This window comes from Astyanax mexicanus, chromosome 16, assembly GCF_023375975.1.
Source record: "Astyanax mexicanus isolate ESR-SI-001 chromosome 16, AstMex3_surface, whole genome shotgun sequence".
NCBI classification, from domain to species: domain Eukaryota; kingdom Metazoa; phylum Chordata; class Actinopteri; order Characiformes; family Acestrorhamphidae; genus Astyanax; species Astyanax mexicanus.
Window position 1 is genome coordinate 16,944,060 of NC_064423.1, and position 17,468 is coordinate 16,961,527.

General features: G+C 40.8%; 2 protein-coding genes across 2 annotated transcripts in view; one reads left to right on the forward strand and one right to left on the reverse strand.

Moving 5' to 3' along the window:
* The window catches only part of polrmt (polymerase (RNA) mitochondrial (DNA directed)), a 65,411-nt gene extending 63,440 nt beyond the window's left edge, over positions 1–1,971 (reverse strand). The window contains exons 1-2 of the mRNA XM_022669667.2: positions 1,741–1,971; positions 500–589 (exon numbers count right to left, since the gene is read on the reverse strand). Of these exons, the coding sequence (XP_022525388.2) occupies positions 500–589; positions 1,741–1,870 (220 nt within the window). The 5' untranslated portion in view covers positions 1,871–1,971. The remainder of the gene's footprint in view (positions 1–499; positions 590–1,740) is intronic.
* Positions 1,972–10,681: 8,710 nt separating this feature from the next.
* fgf22 (fibroblast growth factor 22) overlaps positions 10,682–17,468 on the forward strand; it is a 34,402-nt gene continuing 27,615 nt past the window's right edge. Inside the window, exon 1 of the mRNA XM_007240250.4 lies at positions 10,682–11,708. Within this exon, the coding sequence (XP_007240312.2) occupies positions 11,366–11,708 (343 nt within the window). The 5' untranslated portion in view covers positions 10,682–11,365. The remainder of the gene's footprint in view (positions 11,709–17,468) is intronic.

Below are 17,468 nucleotides of genomic sequence, written 5' to 3' on the forward strand. Positions count from 1 at the left end.
CGTTATATGAAAGAGCGAAGGAGCGTGAATGCGTACGTGTTTGTGAGAGAAAGAAAGAGAAAGAGAGAGAGAGCACTAACATTCTCAATGCGTTTGTGCAGTTACAGTGGACAATGTAACATTATTATTTTGATAGTTTTGTAATCAGTGTTCCTGATCTTTTCCACCCGATTGCAATCCTTTGAAAACTGTGTGATTGTGTGATCAGATCAGGGACATCCCTAATATACACCCAATTTAACCATATTAAACACTATTAATGACTCTGATATGAGCTGTTAATGAACTCAATTATGCAAACTCAATTATGCAAAAAAAAAAAAATCATATCAGAATTCTCCTGGCTGTGAAAACCAATCAAGATATTTTCATGAATATGTAATAATATCATGATGTACTTAGTGAACATGTATCAGACTACAGCATATATTTGCAGATCTATTCATATATTATATAAACATTTGATTCTCTGAGGTGGGGAGAGAATTGTAGTAGTTACCATCTATTAATTGAGAGCGTTCCCACAGCTGTTTGCTTCTGTCACTTTTCTTTGGGATTGCAGCGTAGTGTCTTCGATAGTACATCCATCCTGAGAGAGATTATTAAAAAAATAAAAAAATAAAAAAAATAAAAAAAAAGCAATCAGCAGTTTTTTTTAAACTGTTCCAAAGTTCATTCATGTTAATTTAGCTGAACTGTTAAAGAAGCTAACTTCAAAAACAAAGTTATGATCTTGTTAAAACTACTGTACACCATCATTACTACATCTGCCCCTTATAAAACATTAATATTAATGACATCAAAACAAATTAAGGAACACATTTTTAATTATGTAGCAAACAAAAACAAAATGTTTGTCCTCCACAATCCCCTGACCTAAAACTGAACAACTGAGATGATTTGGTGATTTGTGGATAAGCTGAAACTTCTCAGCATGAATGAAAAGCAGCAAATATTGTTCAGCACCTCCAGGAACTCCTTCAAGACACTGAGAAAACTATTCAAGGTGACTCTACCTCATGAAGACACTGAGATTAAAATATCAAGAGTGCAAATCTGTCATCAAATCTAAATGTGGCTACTTAAAAGAATTAAAAATATAAAGCATATTCTGGTTCGCTTAAGCCTTTTTTTAGTTTACAACATAATTTTGCATCTCATCCTGGATAGCTCATTCATATTATTATTCCATGTCTTTCATATTAAATTTACAATAAGGAAAAAAATCACGCTGTGAACAAGTGTTCTGGCACTGGTACTGTAACTATATTAGCTTAGTTAACCAGCAGCTCATACCTCAGCCCTCAACGCCCTTATTAAAACATCAGACATTCAGCACAACCACGTGGGCAATGAAGGATCTAACCACTATATATATATATAAACCTGCCGGTAATGCTAGCTAGCTAACTAGCAATGTAGCATCAGTGTGACGCCAATGCAACGCTAGTTTAGCTAACATCAGTTTAACATTAGAATAACATCAGTGTAACATCAGGTTAGCCTCAGGGTTAAGTAACAGCTAAATATACTGTTCTGTTTGGGCTGGAGATATAAACACCACAGCACTGACCTTAATAAAAAAAAAGAGTTTTCTGAAAATCGCTTATTATTTGATTGTTATTGACAATTATTAATCTTTATTATTATTGCTGTGTTTTGGCTGAATTTGTGATAATTAAGGTAATTAGAGGTGATTGGCTGGAGTTCGTGCTGAAGGACAGATCAGCTGTAACTTACCTGGGATCCTGTCCGAGCTCCTCAGTCTGGAGCAGGAGCCGCAGCTGTCGGCGGTGAGGAGCAGAGCAGAGCTTCTCCGCGCTTCTGCAGGCAGTTTCCTCAGAAACCCGGAGAGCCTTAAAACAGACATCTTCACTTTTTACACGAGAAACTTCTCCATCCTCATTACCGCTAAGCGCGCCGCCATTGCGCTCCAGACATCACTAATCAACACCGGCCCGCGGGGATAGAGGTATAGGGCTAGGACTGCTGGAGGAGCACAGAGAAATCGAGTTAGCGCTAGGTTAGCTAGAGTTGTGTAAACTGTGTCTGATTAAGAAATATAATTTAATAACAGTTCAATATTTTATTTACAGATAAAACTCTACCCCATGGCCCCATGTGTGCTCGTATTTAATCATTTTAGCTGTAGATGACCGGAATACAGACAGTCTGGCCTGCTGTCCCTCAGGCTGCCTGTAGGTGGCAGCAGTTAACAACACAACCCCGCCGGGCCTCGAGACAGCAGGTCAAACACATACATATAACTACAGCTCTAGAAAAAATGAAGAGACCAATTTAGTTTCTGAATAAGCTTATCTGATTTTGCTATTTATAGTATGTGTTTGAGTAAAATGAACATTGTTGTTTTATTATATAAACTAGACAATTTCTCCCAAATAAAATATTGTTGTTTAGAGCATTTATTTGCGGAAATTGAGAAATGGCTGTAATAACAAAAAAGAAAGCAGAGCTTTCAGCCCTCGAATAATAAAAAGAAAACAAGTTCATATTCATAAAGTTTGAAGAGTTCAGAAATCAACATTTGGTGGAATAACCCTGTTTTTTAATCACAATTTTCATGCATCTTCAGGCATCTTTCAGGCATGTTCTCTTCCGCCAGTCTTACACACTGCTTTTGAATAAATTTATGCCACTCCTGGCGCAAAAAGTCAAGCAGTTCAGCTAGGTTTGATGGCTTGTGATCATCCATCTTCTTCTTGATTACATTCCAGATGTTTTCAGTTTGGTAAAATAAAAAAAATAAAAAACAACAAAGTGGTCTCTTATTTTTTTCCCCCAGAGCTGTATATACAATGAGCTATACTCTGTAGTTGATCAGCTAATGTACAGTACCAGATTTTGAACATGCCTCTTCTCATTCAGTGTGTTTTCTTTATTTTTATGATTTTTTTTACATTGTAATATTAAGATTTAAAAAATTAAACCTATACAGGAACACATACAATATTATTTTGTAAACAAAAAGTGTTTACAGAATATATTTTATATTTTAGATACTTCTAAGTAGTCAAATTTAGCTTTAATGATCCACAATCACCATCTCAGTTCGGTTTTAGGTCAGGAGATTGTGGAGACATTAGAACAACCTAACACTGTTTCATCTGAATTAGAAAAATATGTGGATATAAATGTGGAACATGTAGCTAGCTAGTTTTGTCTCAGAAGTGTGTTTTTGTTTACTATTATCTTATGGGAAGAATACATGCTGAGATATATATTGTATATCGCCATTCAGAAAAAAACATTGAGATTTTATTTTTGTATCCATATCGCACAGCCCTAGTGTGTCCTAAACTAGAAAATCATTTAGCTAACTGGTCCAGTTAAACCAGGAAAAAGGGCAAGGAATAATTAAATTGACAATTCAATAAACTGTTTTAAACAGTACATTTCACACAGAACACCTCTTAAATAAGTGTTTGAGCAGTTCTTCTGTGCTTTTCCCTTACCTGCTGTTTTGTGCTGCAGCTAGCTAGCTAGCTAGCACTAACACTAGCTTAGTATAAGCTCTGACATTTAGCCTAGTTTAATGCAGCTAGCTACATATGGGTTTCTTTAACAAAATTCACTATTCTTGATAAATATAGTTATATATGCTTATCTAGAAAACAGCTGCTTCATGGGTGAATTTCTGTTTCTCCACTTTTTCCTCAGTTTGTGCTTTAGCCAAATTGCAAATTATTCATCCACTGTGGCTGGAACTACTTGATTCATTTATATATTTGTTATTAGAAACAGTTACTAATTTAAACATAATTACTCTAACAATTTATGTTATGTAAATTTGGATATTAGCAATGACATTTACCCCACACCAAAAAAAAAAAAAACTTTATAGCTTTATTCATTTATTTATATTTATTTTTTGCTCTATATTTTTGGGTGAAGGGAAACTGCCAATTACCGCGTGACTTGGCTGCTGAGTCATCACCCATTTTTTCCTGCACATTTTCACATGTACTTTAAGTGGCAATGTTGGGATTGATACTTATACTTGGTATAAAATAACTGTGTTTGCTTTTGTACTGTAGCAGACATCCCAAATAACAAAAAAATATTTCAGGGAGGTACCCTCGGATTATATATATATATATATATATATATATATATATATATATATATATATATATATATATATATATATATATATATATAATCAATTCAACACGTCTTTTGCAGTCATTTAGTCCCATCAGGGATACTGGCATCAGGGAGCCATTATTGATATGCGGTAGAATTCTGCAACTTCCAGGAGACTTGGGAAGTCTTCTGTTGCTGTATGTAAACTGTTTTGAGGGATTGTAGAAAGATAAGAAAACCAACACATATTTAAAATTTTAGAGATTATTAGAAAATGTATGTCACTGGTCTGTGTCGGATAAGGACCAGAGTAAATTTGCTATCAGGGCCCCAAAGTGTTAAAACCACTTATGGCCCAAATATCGTCACTAGGGGTCGGTGATATGAGCCTAATATAATATCACAACCTTTCTTGGCAATATTGGCAATACTGACATTTGGCATACTGCCGTATTGTTTACACTGCTTATAACAAAGCAGCCCTGAGCAAATATTTACATCAGTAAAAAGCCAATGACTGTGTGATTCTAATTTAATTGTGCATCCTTATCAAAATTCGCTTAATTCGGTTCATTCATACTTTAAATACATTAAATGGACATCATACATGTTTAAAGTACCTCAGACTCAATATGAACTACAGTCTGACCAGATCATCGTTACTGCAGGTCACTGTTAGCAACACCTTAGCTCGGATCATCTCAGATAGACAATAAGAGGGGTCAGCACAGAAGCAGTGTGTGTGTGTGGCTAAGATCGTAGGTGGGGATCAGAGAGTGTTTGCTGTCACGGTTCACGAGTCTGCCCCCCTTTCCGACCGGGAGCGTTTGATGTTCTGTGGCCGTGTTGGCCGCTGCCTCTCAGCACTGGTGTGAGCGACGGTGCCAGATGAGTGACCGTTAACAAAAGGGGAGAAGACATTCAGCTATTCAGACCCGTGATAATAGCGAGACTGAGACGAGGCCTCCAATCTCATGGACTTTGACAGTGAGACCTGCCTGCACACCTATGTGGGAGCTGTTTATTTGTTTTGCAGATGGACACTGCTTTTAAAAGTTCATTTAGACAGGCAAGGCTTTGTGTAAAGTGAATGTCAGAAAGCGCTTTTGGCATCTGTGACCCTCAGGAAAGGTTAATGGAAAAAAGGTTAATGGAGCTTGGCAGACGTGTACTGTACTGGCTCTTCTCCGTGGCCTGGAGTCACTTTGGACACCTGTGAATTTTAGAGAGCATCACTTGATGACTAGCATTCACTGTATTATAAACTGTAAAAACCGTATACAATGTTGTTTGGTATTTATATTGCTACTGCTGTGTCCTGTCCCATGACTTTTGTCATATTATATAGAAGCTAAAAAATTCTACTAAGACCTGCAGGATTTGGATATGGCGCCTTCTGCATTAAATGTGGGTGTAAATTCTGCAAAAGTTGCTTGTTTGTTTGCATGGACAATTCTAGCCAGACGCTGGCAGTCTGGCAGCTGGCAGTATTTCCATAAGTCTAAAAGCCACACAACTTCAGAAATAAAACATCCCAGCCATGCAGCTTATGCAGAAATGCAGAAAATGCAGGATGATTACAATAGTGGAAAAAAAATGTTATAAAAGAAGTAGTAAAACACTAATGTTACAATATTATTAATAACTTTAATATTATTAATAACTTTAAATAGGAACACTAATAATAAATCCCTTATAAACAAAATTCTTAGTTGTACACTCATAGCTGTTTTGTCACTTGCTTCAAACATGTGACAGACAAATATTTTGGGCTAGTTTAAGCTTCTGAAGGCTGGGTACTTTTGTTGGACTTGGCAACCTTGCGTGGAAGCATTTGAGGTCTGATACAAGGCCAATTTTTCTTTTCATGCTGGCATTTTAAACGTACACCTGCCACCACAGCGGCACATTGTGGATTGTTCCAACACTTTTGAGGAAGCTTCCTTCTTCAGTGTCAGCAGCTGTAAATCAGCTGGTCTGGGATTTTTACTGCAGTTGTAAAAAGAAAAGTAACAAGAACATCTCAAAAACACACTCCACATCAAACACACCAAGACATGCCACATCTAAGAGCCGCACTGCCTCGTATCAGTGGAAAGATCTCCAATCAGATCCACCAATCAGATCCAATATGAGATCAAGCTTACTTTTTTTTCCTCAAAACAAAACCAAACATATCAGTCTGCCCCATCGCGCCGAAATCTGCGCTCTCCATCAGGCGAGGATGAGGACTCTCAGAACCGAGCTGCTGATGGGGCAGATTGGACTCTTATCACTGATGCAGAACACAAAGGACAATGGTCACGAAGCAGGACATGCAAATGGCCTTGTTCTAGTTGTAGAGGCGCAGGCGCGGGCACGCCGTGGCAGTACGGTCCAGAATTAGAAACGGATGTTTATACAGACCACGCAACCTGTCTGGGCCGCCTGCATCAGAGGAAATGGACAGGAAGTCGATGATAGAGATGAGGGCTCTGTGAACTGTTGCATAATTTCAGGGCCCGGAAACAGAAGTGTCTGAGGAAGTCTTTTATTATAGAATTCTGTAATGAAAAGGGACTTATCATCCCAGGAGACAGACAGGTGAGTACAGTCGACAAACCAAATAAAACTGCTGAAGAAATTGGCATTAAAGTAAATAGTAATTACAGTAAAAAATAAATTAAAGATGATAAAACAGATAATTTATCAGATATAACAGAAATGTTCTTTCATTTTAATTTACATCATTCAGTCCCAGATCAGAAAAATATGCAGTATTCCTTACATGAATTTTTACTTTTATTTCATTGCAGACAGTTTGAAACTAAGATATTTATGCTTCGTCTGGTCAAAGCATCATTCACTTAAGTTACTGATATACTGTACATCCATACTTGATTTTCAGCTCTGCAACACATTCCAAAAGAAACTGGAACCTTAAAGCATTTAGAACTTCGTAATATTGTCTCACAACACTTTAAGGGCGACTAAACTCCCTGATTTTAGCAGACTCTAACCTTAGCTCAATTAAAAAAAATGCTAAAAAAATGGGAGAAGTAGTCTGAGAGGAGCACTGGGTGATGTATGGGTTTAGGGGCGGGGCAGGCGGGAGAGCTGGTTGGGCTGAGCAGTGTGCCTCTGATAGCAGTGACACCAGAGGGGGTGGTCTTATTGATTGATTGATTTGAATATTGTAAGTGTACACATCATCCTTGCCTAAAGCACAGGTGAACCTGCACTGTCTTCAAGACAAGCTTTAAAGTTAATAGAGAAGAAATTACTAACTAATCACTTGATTTAATATATTTCGAACAGTATGATGAAAAGAAATGCTCAAAATTTGAGCTCCTGTGCAGGGAGTCATGACAGGTTTGATGAATCATTTAAAATATTATAACAAGTAGACTTGTCATTGGTTGATTGACAGATACGATACTAGATACTATGGCTGCATGCTAGACTTCCTAGCATCAAATAGATAAAACATTTTTAACATTTCAAATTTACATGTATGACTGATTTTTATTGAATCACTAGCACCTGCTAGATGCATTTGAACTGCAACAACAAGCTTTCTTCAGATTAATTATCCGAAATACCGCCAAATGCTGTTGCGCTCAGCCCTTAAACTGGCAAACCGAGTGACGAGTGGTGCAGCGGCACTGGGAATGAGACGGCGAGTTAGCAGGAGAGAGAAAACAATTAATAATGGAGGCTATTAGGGGGATATTGTCAGTACTTAGAGGGAGGTCGGGTTTCAGGCTCTTTTTGAGGACTTCGATGGTACAAAACAGGCCTCATTACTGAGATATTATCTCCATTCATACACTCCCAGAGCCGCTTGGAGCCCTGCTGGGAAAGATTAGGTTGCTTTTGCTTGTGAACATCCTTCCCGGCTGTGGAGCTTTTCTAAGCTTGGGGGGTATCCAGACATTGTGTGTGACGTGGGAGCTGGTCTGAGGTGGTCACCATTCAGTCGTTACAGAAGCCTGTCTGAGGCCCCTTCTAGTGTTCTGTGTTTGATCTGGTGTTGAGAAATGGGTGCCAAATATTGGTCCTCAAACGCAGCACGTTTAACATGGCATCCTGTTGGACAAGCCACATTATTTGGCTATTATTTAGCGACAGCACAGGTTGTCAACACATTGCAATAGAGAAAAGAAGTGCTTGTAGGTGATATTTTATATCATGTGCAGCAGTATGTGAACAGGCATTGTCCTGCTGGAAAAGTGGAAACGTGTGTGTGTGGCCAGAAATGGTCTAAATGTAATTTAGACAACAAGTTGTCACCTCATTTAAAGTGCACAAGAACACAATTGCTTGTAGACAAGATTTTATTTCACGCGCATTACATCACTGTACTGAGACTGAGGTCATTTTAACCAGGCAGTAATGTTCTGAATGAGGAAGGGTTCTTGTGGACACAATCGTATTTGCAAAGTGGTGGGCCTACACGTTTGGATGTGGGAATATCTGTTGCCACATCTGATGTTCAGATGGAGGACAGAACTTTGTTCTTGACCCCAAGGGCAAAGCCAGACTTTTAAGTGAAACATCTAACAGTGCCCTGAATGATTTCAATTACCGTCAATTTCCAAAGGAAGGGGCACACAGACTTCCGGGGTGGTTGAGTATGCTTGAGGGCTACAAGATTGCTCGCATGAAAGGATTTCCTTCCAATACTGAGTTGAATGCTGTGGCTGAACCTAGACTTCAGCTCTGACACGACTGTATTGGAATACCACATTCATCATCTAAGAAAAAAAAGGAGTCAAAAATAGTTGTGCCCTGTAGAAAGTGGCTGATTACAATACTGATTTCTATTCGGGAGGAAGATAAAGGTTACCAGGAACAATAAATGACTAACAACATTTATTGAGCTGCACATACAGAAGTAGTGTGTGCATAAGATTTTAAGAGTTTCCTAAAGGTGTCCAGTACTAATCCATCCCATGCAGCTTGAATATTTGTGCAGTTCATGCAGAATTTGCGGTAGGGCTGGAGTGGAGGTGTGTCCAGTAGCATCCCACACATTTTTAATTACAGATAGGTCTAACAATGTTGTCCATGGCACAGTATCTGTGTCTTCAAGTGAGCATTGTCCTCTTGAAATAGTGCACTTGAGTGTGTGTTCAGAAGGATTTTTTCAATGCCGGTTGATTCCTTCTGGGTGTAACTACTACTTGGACACAACAAGTGTATTTACTAACAAATACTGTATATTCTGACCTGTGTAAGCTTAGCATACCTCCTTCCCTCTTAAAGTCCTCTTCACTTTAAAGGACTTAGATGACAATTTCCATTACAGTGCTTGGTGAGAAGACAGGAACATCCTGGAACAATTACATGGGGAGTCTGTAATCACTCATCTGTCTGAAGAACTATTTCAAATCCTTCATTGTCGGAAATCGTTTTTGACTTGTTCCGGCCTAAACAAATCCAAGTTCTCAGCTGCATGTAGCGCCTGGTGTAGCACGCCCGTGTTGAGCGTGGCAGTTGTGATCATTTTTTCTGCCCCATTGATTTTTGTGAGAAGTCAAGACTTTTGTGGGGCGGCAAGCTGAGTGGACACTGTGGCGAGGTTTAATTGGGGGTATAGGACTGTGATTTGGTTTAATGAAGCCCCAAACTGTTCAAGTGGAGGAGGCTAAAGAGAAGCTTTGATGCTCAGCACCAGGAAACCCGAAGGCCAACATGCGCAGGTAGACTGGAGCAGCAGGGGGGAGGGACGGACGGGGGGGGTGAGTTGAAGGACTCCAGACTGCTGTCTCCACAAGTTTTTATGAGGAACACCAACACTTCTGGAAGATGTTTGTTAACGAGCTAGAGAGTGTGAACTGATTGTGGCCCCTGTCGAAGGGGAACACACACTTCTTAAGACCCTCTCAACCCCTGGACCCCCCCTTCGCCTCCAGGCTGCCGCACACATCATTGAAGCCAGGAACCTTTTAAAAGGGATGTAGGCACTCCCAGGGTGGGAAGAGGCTACAGTTAGATAAATGTGCAATTGAGAGCTGCACAAGAGCCGGTTCAGATTAATCAGAGAGGAGTAAGTTTTTTTTTTATTTTATTTTGTGGCCTTGGAGAAGACGAGTCAAGGTGATTATGAGTCCAAGTAGGTCTAGGGAGTGTCCGTAGCACCCAGCAATCCTGTACGCATTTTATGAAGGGACTGTTACAATTGGCATTCATATCTCATTTTGCACAAACCAATCTGGGAAATCTGTGGTTAATCACACGTTATATTCTCTACTGTTGTGCTTTATCTCTGCTGATAAACAGCAAGTGTAATGTCTCAATAAAGGCAAAATTGCATCTGGTGTTTACTTACTAACAAGTTGACATTGATATGACAATAAAACAGTTCTATAGGTAGCAAAAATTTGATACACAATGTTGACACAAGAAGTTTCCTCAAGGGAAGAAGTGCAGAAAAATTTGAGGCAATATTATGAAGGTTCATTCATTCATCTGAAGTGATGATTATGAATAATCCTGGCCCCACCCATGCACATTAGTCCCCCAGATACAAGCCCTGCCCAGGATAAAATGCAGGGCAAGAGTGAGCCACCCCGCCAAAGAGAGAGCAAGCAGAGCACACAGAGTGTAAAAGACAGAGTGGACACCCATTTACAGCTTTACTGCCTCATTCGGTCGCACAGACGTGCTCTCACGGGTGGTTTTCTCTTTCCCTCAGTCTCTCTCTCTCTCTCTCTCTCTCTCTCTCTCTCTTTCCCCCTCTCTCCCCACTCTCACTCCTTTTCTCTGTGAGACACACACATACACACACAATTCACTCAGCTCATTCACAGGCACGGGTCAGACAGCCTCACGTTTCACCTTGCTCTGCCCCTGGCTGGGAGAAGAGGGAGCCTCTTGCAAGGTGCAGCCATCAGACAGGACACTTCTTCCACAGCTGAGTGAAGTTTGCTCAAGCAACCTGAGATCTCCAGAGCAACCCGAGAAGAGATGGAACATTCTTTGGAGATGGGATTACAAAGTGTCACATCAGTTCTGTGAAGAGCAAGGCTACCCACAGCAGAGGAACAGCACAGCCAGGTGCCTGGGCCCAGAGGAAGTCCTTTGAGTACCTTGACCCATGACTGTCACCCGTTGGACGAACTGGAAGCTTTGCAAGGTTCTTTCTGTCTGTTCTTTCTGAATGGTTCTCGCTCAAAACATCCGCTGTTCACCGGGACGGTGTGGGGCAGTGAAGCGAACAGGGTGCAAAATCATGTCAAATGCTTGCGCAAGGTGCCCCTCGGGAGTTTGACCCACCATGTGCAAATGGAACTCGTCAGCCGAACTCACCTCCATAGGCTCGGCCCATCCCGGGCTACCCCTTCGACCCTGCACCCTCTTCCTCCGGCTGGCGTGCCTTTTTCTTCTCTTTCTGACAGGCACTGCTCTCGGAGGTTGCCCAAACGGACTGGGTCACGACCCCCTCCACTTGCTGGCACGGGGAACGAACTGCTCGTGGACTCTAGAGCGGCACACTCGCAGCTACAACCACCTGGAGGGAGATGTCCGGCTGCGGCGCCTGTACTCCGCCAACAAGTTCTTCCTCTGCATCGACAAGACGGGCAAGGTGGACGGCACCCGGCGCAAGAACTACCCTGACAGTGAGTAGGCGGCAGATATCATCATTTTACTGTAGCCTTCACTTTAATTGCCATAAGTGCGCTGTCTTATATTTTGCGTTCTTTATGGTCTTTGTTATCACTCGGGATTCCTCTGCCTTCGCTTGGCCCATCAGATCTTACCTTGAATTTGTGTCTTTGGTTTAAAGAGTTAGAGCCAATGCTAAGCAGGTGTTGGAATACAACACATGTAAATGTGGGAAAGCTACAGCTACATGTTTAAAATGAGGCATGTGTGCTCTTTAGGAGGAATTAAGAAATTTGATTTCAGGATATAAAATCAAATGACCAAAAAAATCTACTCATGAGTAAAAATTTTACCTCATACACAAAATACTCCAAATTATAAATATACTATATACATATACATATACATATAGTATAGAAGTTTGATATTTTGGAATAACCATTTTTGGAAAAGGCCCCTGGCTTTTAGGGAAGTTAAAATTAGCAGGAGTCCTGTTTTGTGCGGTGAACTCAAGCCTCTGCCGAGACATACCTTAGGAAGTAACAGCAGGTGCAATGTGCATCCGCAGAGTCTACCCGGAAAAAAATCACCCAAAATTTTCTGTCAGGTTCCAAAATCCACGAATCGAAACCCCTTGAGTCTTCTGTGAGACAATCCCATGCATTATCTGTAAAAAAAATAGAGTTTTACACTATGAGACCCCATGTCCCCCACAAGTGATGATCTGGTCTGTTGATATTGTTTTGGGGTTTAACAGCCATGAGACTGACACACTGTTGTTGTTTAGGGATGGATTTAGTACTGTGTTTTTTATGGACTGCAAACATGAATCATTCTTTCCAGACCAGTTGCTCCAACTGGGAACACTGCAGCTTGGCTTGAGTCTGTAGGTTTGCAACTGTACAGGTTCAGGCCCAATCCCATTTCATTCCTTGCCCACTACCATTTTTCCCTACCCCTCTGCTTAAGAGTAGGGTGTCCTGATTCTTGTTGGAATAGAGAGGTAGGGTGAAGTGTTAGGGCTACATGGGCTACACTCCAAAAGGAGGGTTATACAGTACAGTTTAATTACAGTTTTTTAAAATGTAGTTTTAGTGTTTTATGGCGCTTTTTTTATAATAAACAAAAACATCACTAGTAGTACATCTCAGTGGCTGGCTACTGGAGCTAGCAACATTTTCAGTTGCACATTAAATGGTGCAGTGGTTACATTTTGTTGCCTGCACACTGGATTTAGGGTTGAATGGAAAAAAATTGACAAAAAAAAGGTTTTTGAAGGGTTGTCCCTATTTCTTGGAGGGGGGTGTGGGATGGGATTTTAACCACTTCCCCTATGTAAATTATAAACTGAATAGAACAACATGAAATTGTCGTTATTTTGTATATTGTTGCTATGCAGTATATTCAATTGAAATTTAGGCTTAACTATGTCAAGGTTTCCTTGCAAAGTCTACACATTTTAACAATCTCCTCCTGATTTAGTAACCGCTCTTGGGCTATGATAGACTGCAAGAAGGTGTCGTTGCCATATAACTGTAAATCTCATACGTTTCTACTTTCCAGAGCTCTGTCACATCTGCTAAGGAGGCTGGACAGAGCACTGTTAGGTGAAATAGTGCAGTTCCCCCAGTGCAATTTGCTTGTACATTTACCCACTGTCTGCTCATTTCCTGCTCCTGGATTTCAAAAGTGCTCCTTGAGTAGCAGGGCTCTCATTCACTATGATATAATACACCTTGCGTAATGCTTATACAGTCCTTTTTGGTGCCACTGAAAGAACAACAATCTGGAGTGTTTCTTGGCATGACGTTTCATTGACAGCTTTCCTCAAGTCGGTAACTGAGTGAAGGAATGAGTGGGAGGCCAATCAGAATTCAGTTCATATAGATCAGATTGATCTTGGTCAGAATGCTGCTAAAAAGGAATCTTTTGAGTTGATTGTTGATTGATAAGTCAAATGCTCTGACAAATAAGTCACATTAGTCATACAGTGTGACTGCATCACTTTTTATATTTTCCTGCGTACACTCTGCTCTGCTTCAAAAGAAGTTCTTCATCTAACTCTCTTGTGCTGTGTTGACTGTGGGCAGCTGGTGCTGGTGAAGGTGCCGCCGTCCACCTTGTCCTCTGCGTAGCCCCCACGGTCTGTCAACACAGCGGCGTTTCCCAAACAGCCAGCACCCGGCTGCACCCGGCCCTGTGCCCCCACGCCCCCGCTCACTTTTTCCAGCCCCCGCTCCCGACTGCTCAGGTGCAAAAACAGTTGGAATTAGTCAACGGGCCCTCGGCTAATTGAGGTTGGAAAATATTGTATCAATCCCAGCAGACGGGAACAGCTGAGGGAGGACGCGGGCACACGGATTCAAAGGGGGGAGAGAGAGAGAGCAAGAGAGAGAGAAAGAGAGAGAGAGACCAGAGGGGAGACTAAATGTAAGAAAAAAGGGGAAGAAGTTTGTGTGGGAATAACTCTAAGCCAGATTTCCAGATTGCAGATTCCATATTCTGTTTGAGTGAATGGAGCGTTCCCTGTCTCGACCAACAGCCAGTCAGCTAAAGGAAAACCTGGCGTTTACTCGAAGCAAATATTTTTTTTGATATTATTTGCTTTTTTTTTTAGTATTTTTTCAGATGTTCTGGTTTTTAGCACAGCCTTATTTGTTGGCTTGCAGCTTTTAGGAAAACTCCGCTTCAGCCAGGATTAAAGCAAGCCTCTCTCAGAGACTCGCTTATACTGCAATAATCGCTTAAATAGTAATTTCATTCAGTGCTATTGAACAGCCAGCTCTGGCTCTGATTCCTGAAGCTTGTTTTCCTTCCACCACCCAGCAGCTCTCTGTGTGTGAAACGTTTTGAAATTCAAATCCGCCGTTTGATACTGATCGGTTTTGATTAGCCACTGGCTGCAGTGTGAGGCTGACTGATAGCGTGTGCAAATCAGACATGTCATTCAGCCGTAGATAACAACATGTTTAGTGGATAAGATCCAGTCCAGTTTTGGACCGACCACAGAGTTCGGCCAGAGCAGTAAAATGATCCGTATCTCTGATTTTGCTTTTTATAGGTATATGTTTAAATGAAATTAACATTTTATTTTATTCTATAAACTACCGAAAACAATTTTCCAAATTCCAAATAAAACAGTAATTTAGAGCATTTATTTGCAGAAAATTAGAAATTATGTAGCACTTTCAGATCTCAAATCATGCAAAGAAAAACAATTCTTTGCTATCCTCATCATCATCATCATTTAATGAGCTGTAAAATGATGGTTGAGCATTTTCTCAGTTTGTTCCCCCGGCAGCCGTCTGTTTGGAAGATTTTGCTTCGCCAAGTTTGTTTTCCTTTTTCATTTTTCATGTCACAGGTACTTCTGAAACGTTGCTGGCAGACCCGAACAGCTTACAAGATCTTTTTTCCTGTAAACGCTCCTTTAAAAAGGGATACACTGTTGAAGCTTTGGGCGTGTGAGCGAAGACATCAAATGCTTGATCCAGCTCCAGACAGTGACACTGCACTCAGCCCTAAGGAAATAAAGTCATGCGGCAGGCATAATCAGAAAAGTCACTTGTGTTAAAATATGGCCGTTTTGTTGTTTGCCAGGCACCTTCACCCCCGCTGCAGCACCGTATTTCTAGGGACTTGTGTCATGTTTACCAAGTTTCCCCTCACAGTTCTGCATCTCGCTTTACATGCTGCCCTTTTCCTATGCTGTGATTTCATGGGCGTGTTGAGCTTGGACCCGAAGTCGCAGGAAGAAAACCATCCAGCCGTTCTGAATATATTGTGGAATTATTTAAAACATATTTCAGAAAGAGAGACGGTCCGTCTGCTGAGGCACCGAGAGACACAGAGGAGAGACTGTGTGCCGCTAATGCTGACATTCAGGGCTGTATGGAGTCGGGAGAGGTGAAAACTAATGTATATAGAAGTCATATTCATCACTTGACCCTCGGGTGTCAAATCGATCTTGTCATCTAGAAGATTTCTAGCCATGATGTTGGCGCAGTAACACAGTGGCTCCTAAGAATATGGTATGTTTGTTCCTTGTAGTCAGTTTTTCAATCATTGCAGTCGTTCCAAGATTTCCATAAGTGTTGTCGTCTATCCAGGTCTCTTTGCTGTGAAGATGCTTGAAGATGAGAAAGAGGACCCAACAGAAAATGCCATAGGTTTAATACAATTATTTATTACAAAAAGTGGAGAGAGAGGTTGCCCAATTCCATGTTCCTGTTCTTTCCCCTCAGAGCACTGGGGGACCTGCTGGTTGAGGGTGTCATGGTATATCAGGAAACACATATTCCAGCTCTAAGAACAGGGACATCCATAGCAGGAGTCTTCTTAGAAGAATGGAAACATACAGGGGTTGGACAATGGGGTTGGACAACGCAACTGAAGCACCTGTCATTTTAGTGTGGGAGGTTTCATGGCTGAATTGGAGCAGCCTGGTGGCCAGTGTTCATTAATTACACATTGCACCAGTAAGAGCAGGATGTGAAGGTAGGAGCACAGTTTTGCTCAAAATATTGCAATGCACACAACATTTTGGGTGACATACCAGAGTTCAAAAAAATGTTGATGCACGCCTTGCTGGCGCATCTGTGGCCAAGACAGCATTACACTGTATCCAGGGTAATGTCAGCATACCAACAAGAAGGACCAAGCACATCCAACAGGATTAACTGTGGACGCAAGAGGAAGCTGTCTGAAAGGGATGTTCGGGTGCTAACCCGGATTGTATCCAAAAAAACATAAAACCACGGCTGCCCAAATCACGGCAGAATTCAATGTGCACCTGGATGGATGCTCTGCCACTGGCTTGGGCATCCTACATCAGACCTTGCTGAAACTCTGATAATTTATGTGTTCATCCTCACTCACAAGATAACACCTCACAGCTTATACAGGTGTGGGCATTCCCAAAACATTCCTTAAGGTAACACAAGACGCATTGTTATTTTTTCTCGTTAAGTCAGTAGTTGGCTCAATCCACTTTCTCCAGTTAGAACTTAATTTCTTCTTGTAAAATCCAAACCAATGGGAGGGCTCACTTTGCTGTATCTACTGTACCTATAGACCTATAGAGTATTTGTAAAAAAAATTATATTCATCCACATGCCAATTGCAATTACACATTCTCACCACAGAGGTCTCGAAATCCCATAATTCTCAAAGCTTACTCACTGTCGCAATAAAGGGGACATGTTTTACCTCTTACACCTTTTTTTTACACAAGTTAGTATAGGTCTATGGACTATACAAAACATGTTCATGAAGTTCGTTTAAGGGCTATGTCACTTTTATAAGCTATTGCTGGCCATGCCAGCTCGTTAGTGTTAGAAAGTGCTAAATGGGAAAACAAAAACAAGCTAGTTTATTATTAACTGTGATAGAAGCACAAACATCATTATTTGCTCTACCTTATCTGCTGATTTGCTACAGAGAGTAGGTACAGATCCCTTCCTCAGACGAAGTCCGCTGGTTAACCTTGTTGTATATGGTCTGAAGAGCTCAACCAAAATTGCTCTTTCGAAATTATTCTTTACACCTCTTTTAACTGATTCAAAGAAAACAGATGGAATACAAAAAAAAGAAATACAAAAGCATGCAAAACGTGAGTTTCGCATGTTAAGTCCCCTTTAATATACTCAAAAAACACATAGAAATAATTCAACCTTCTCTAAAGAGGGGTTTCCACTGATGATCACCATGATCTTGTCTCATAAGTCGACAAGACACAATCATATGAAAGTCAAGGTTAGTCATATTACTGCTGT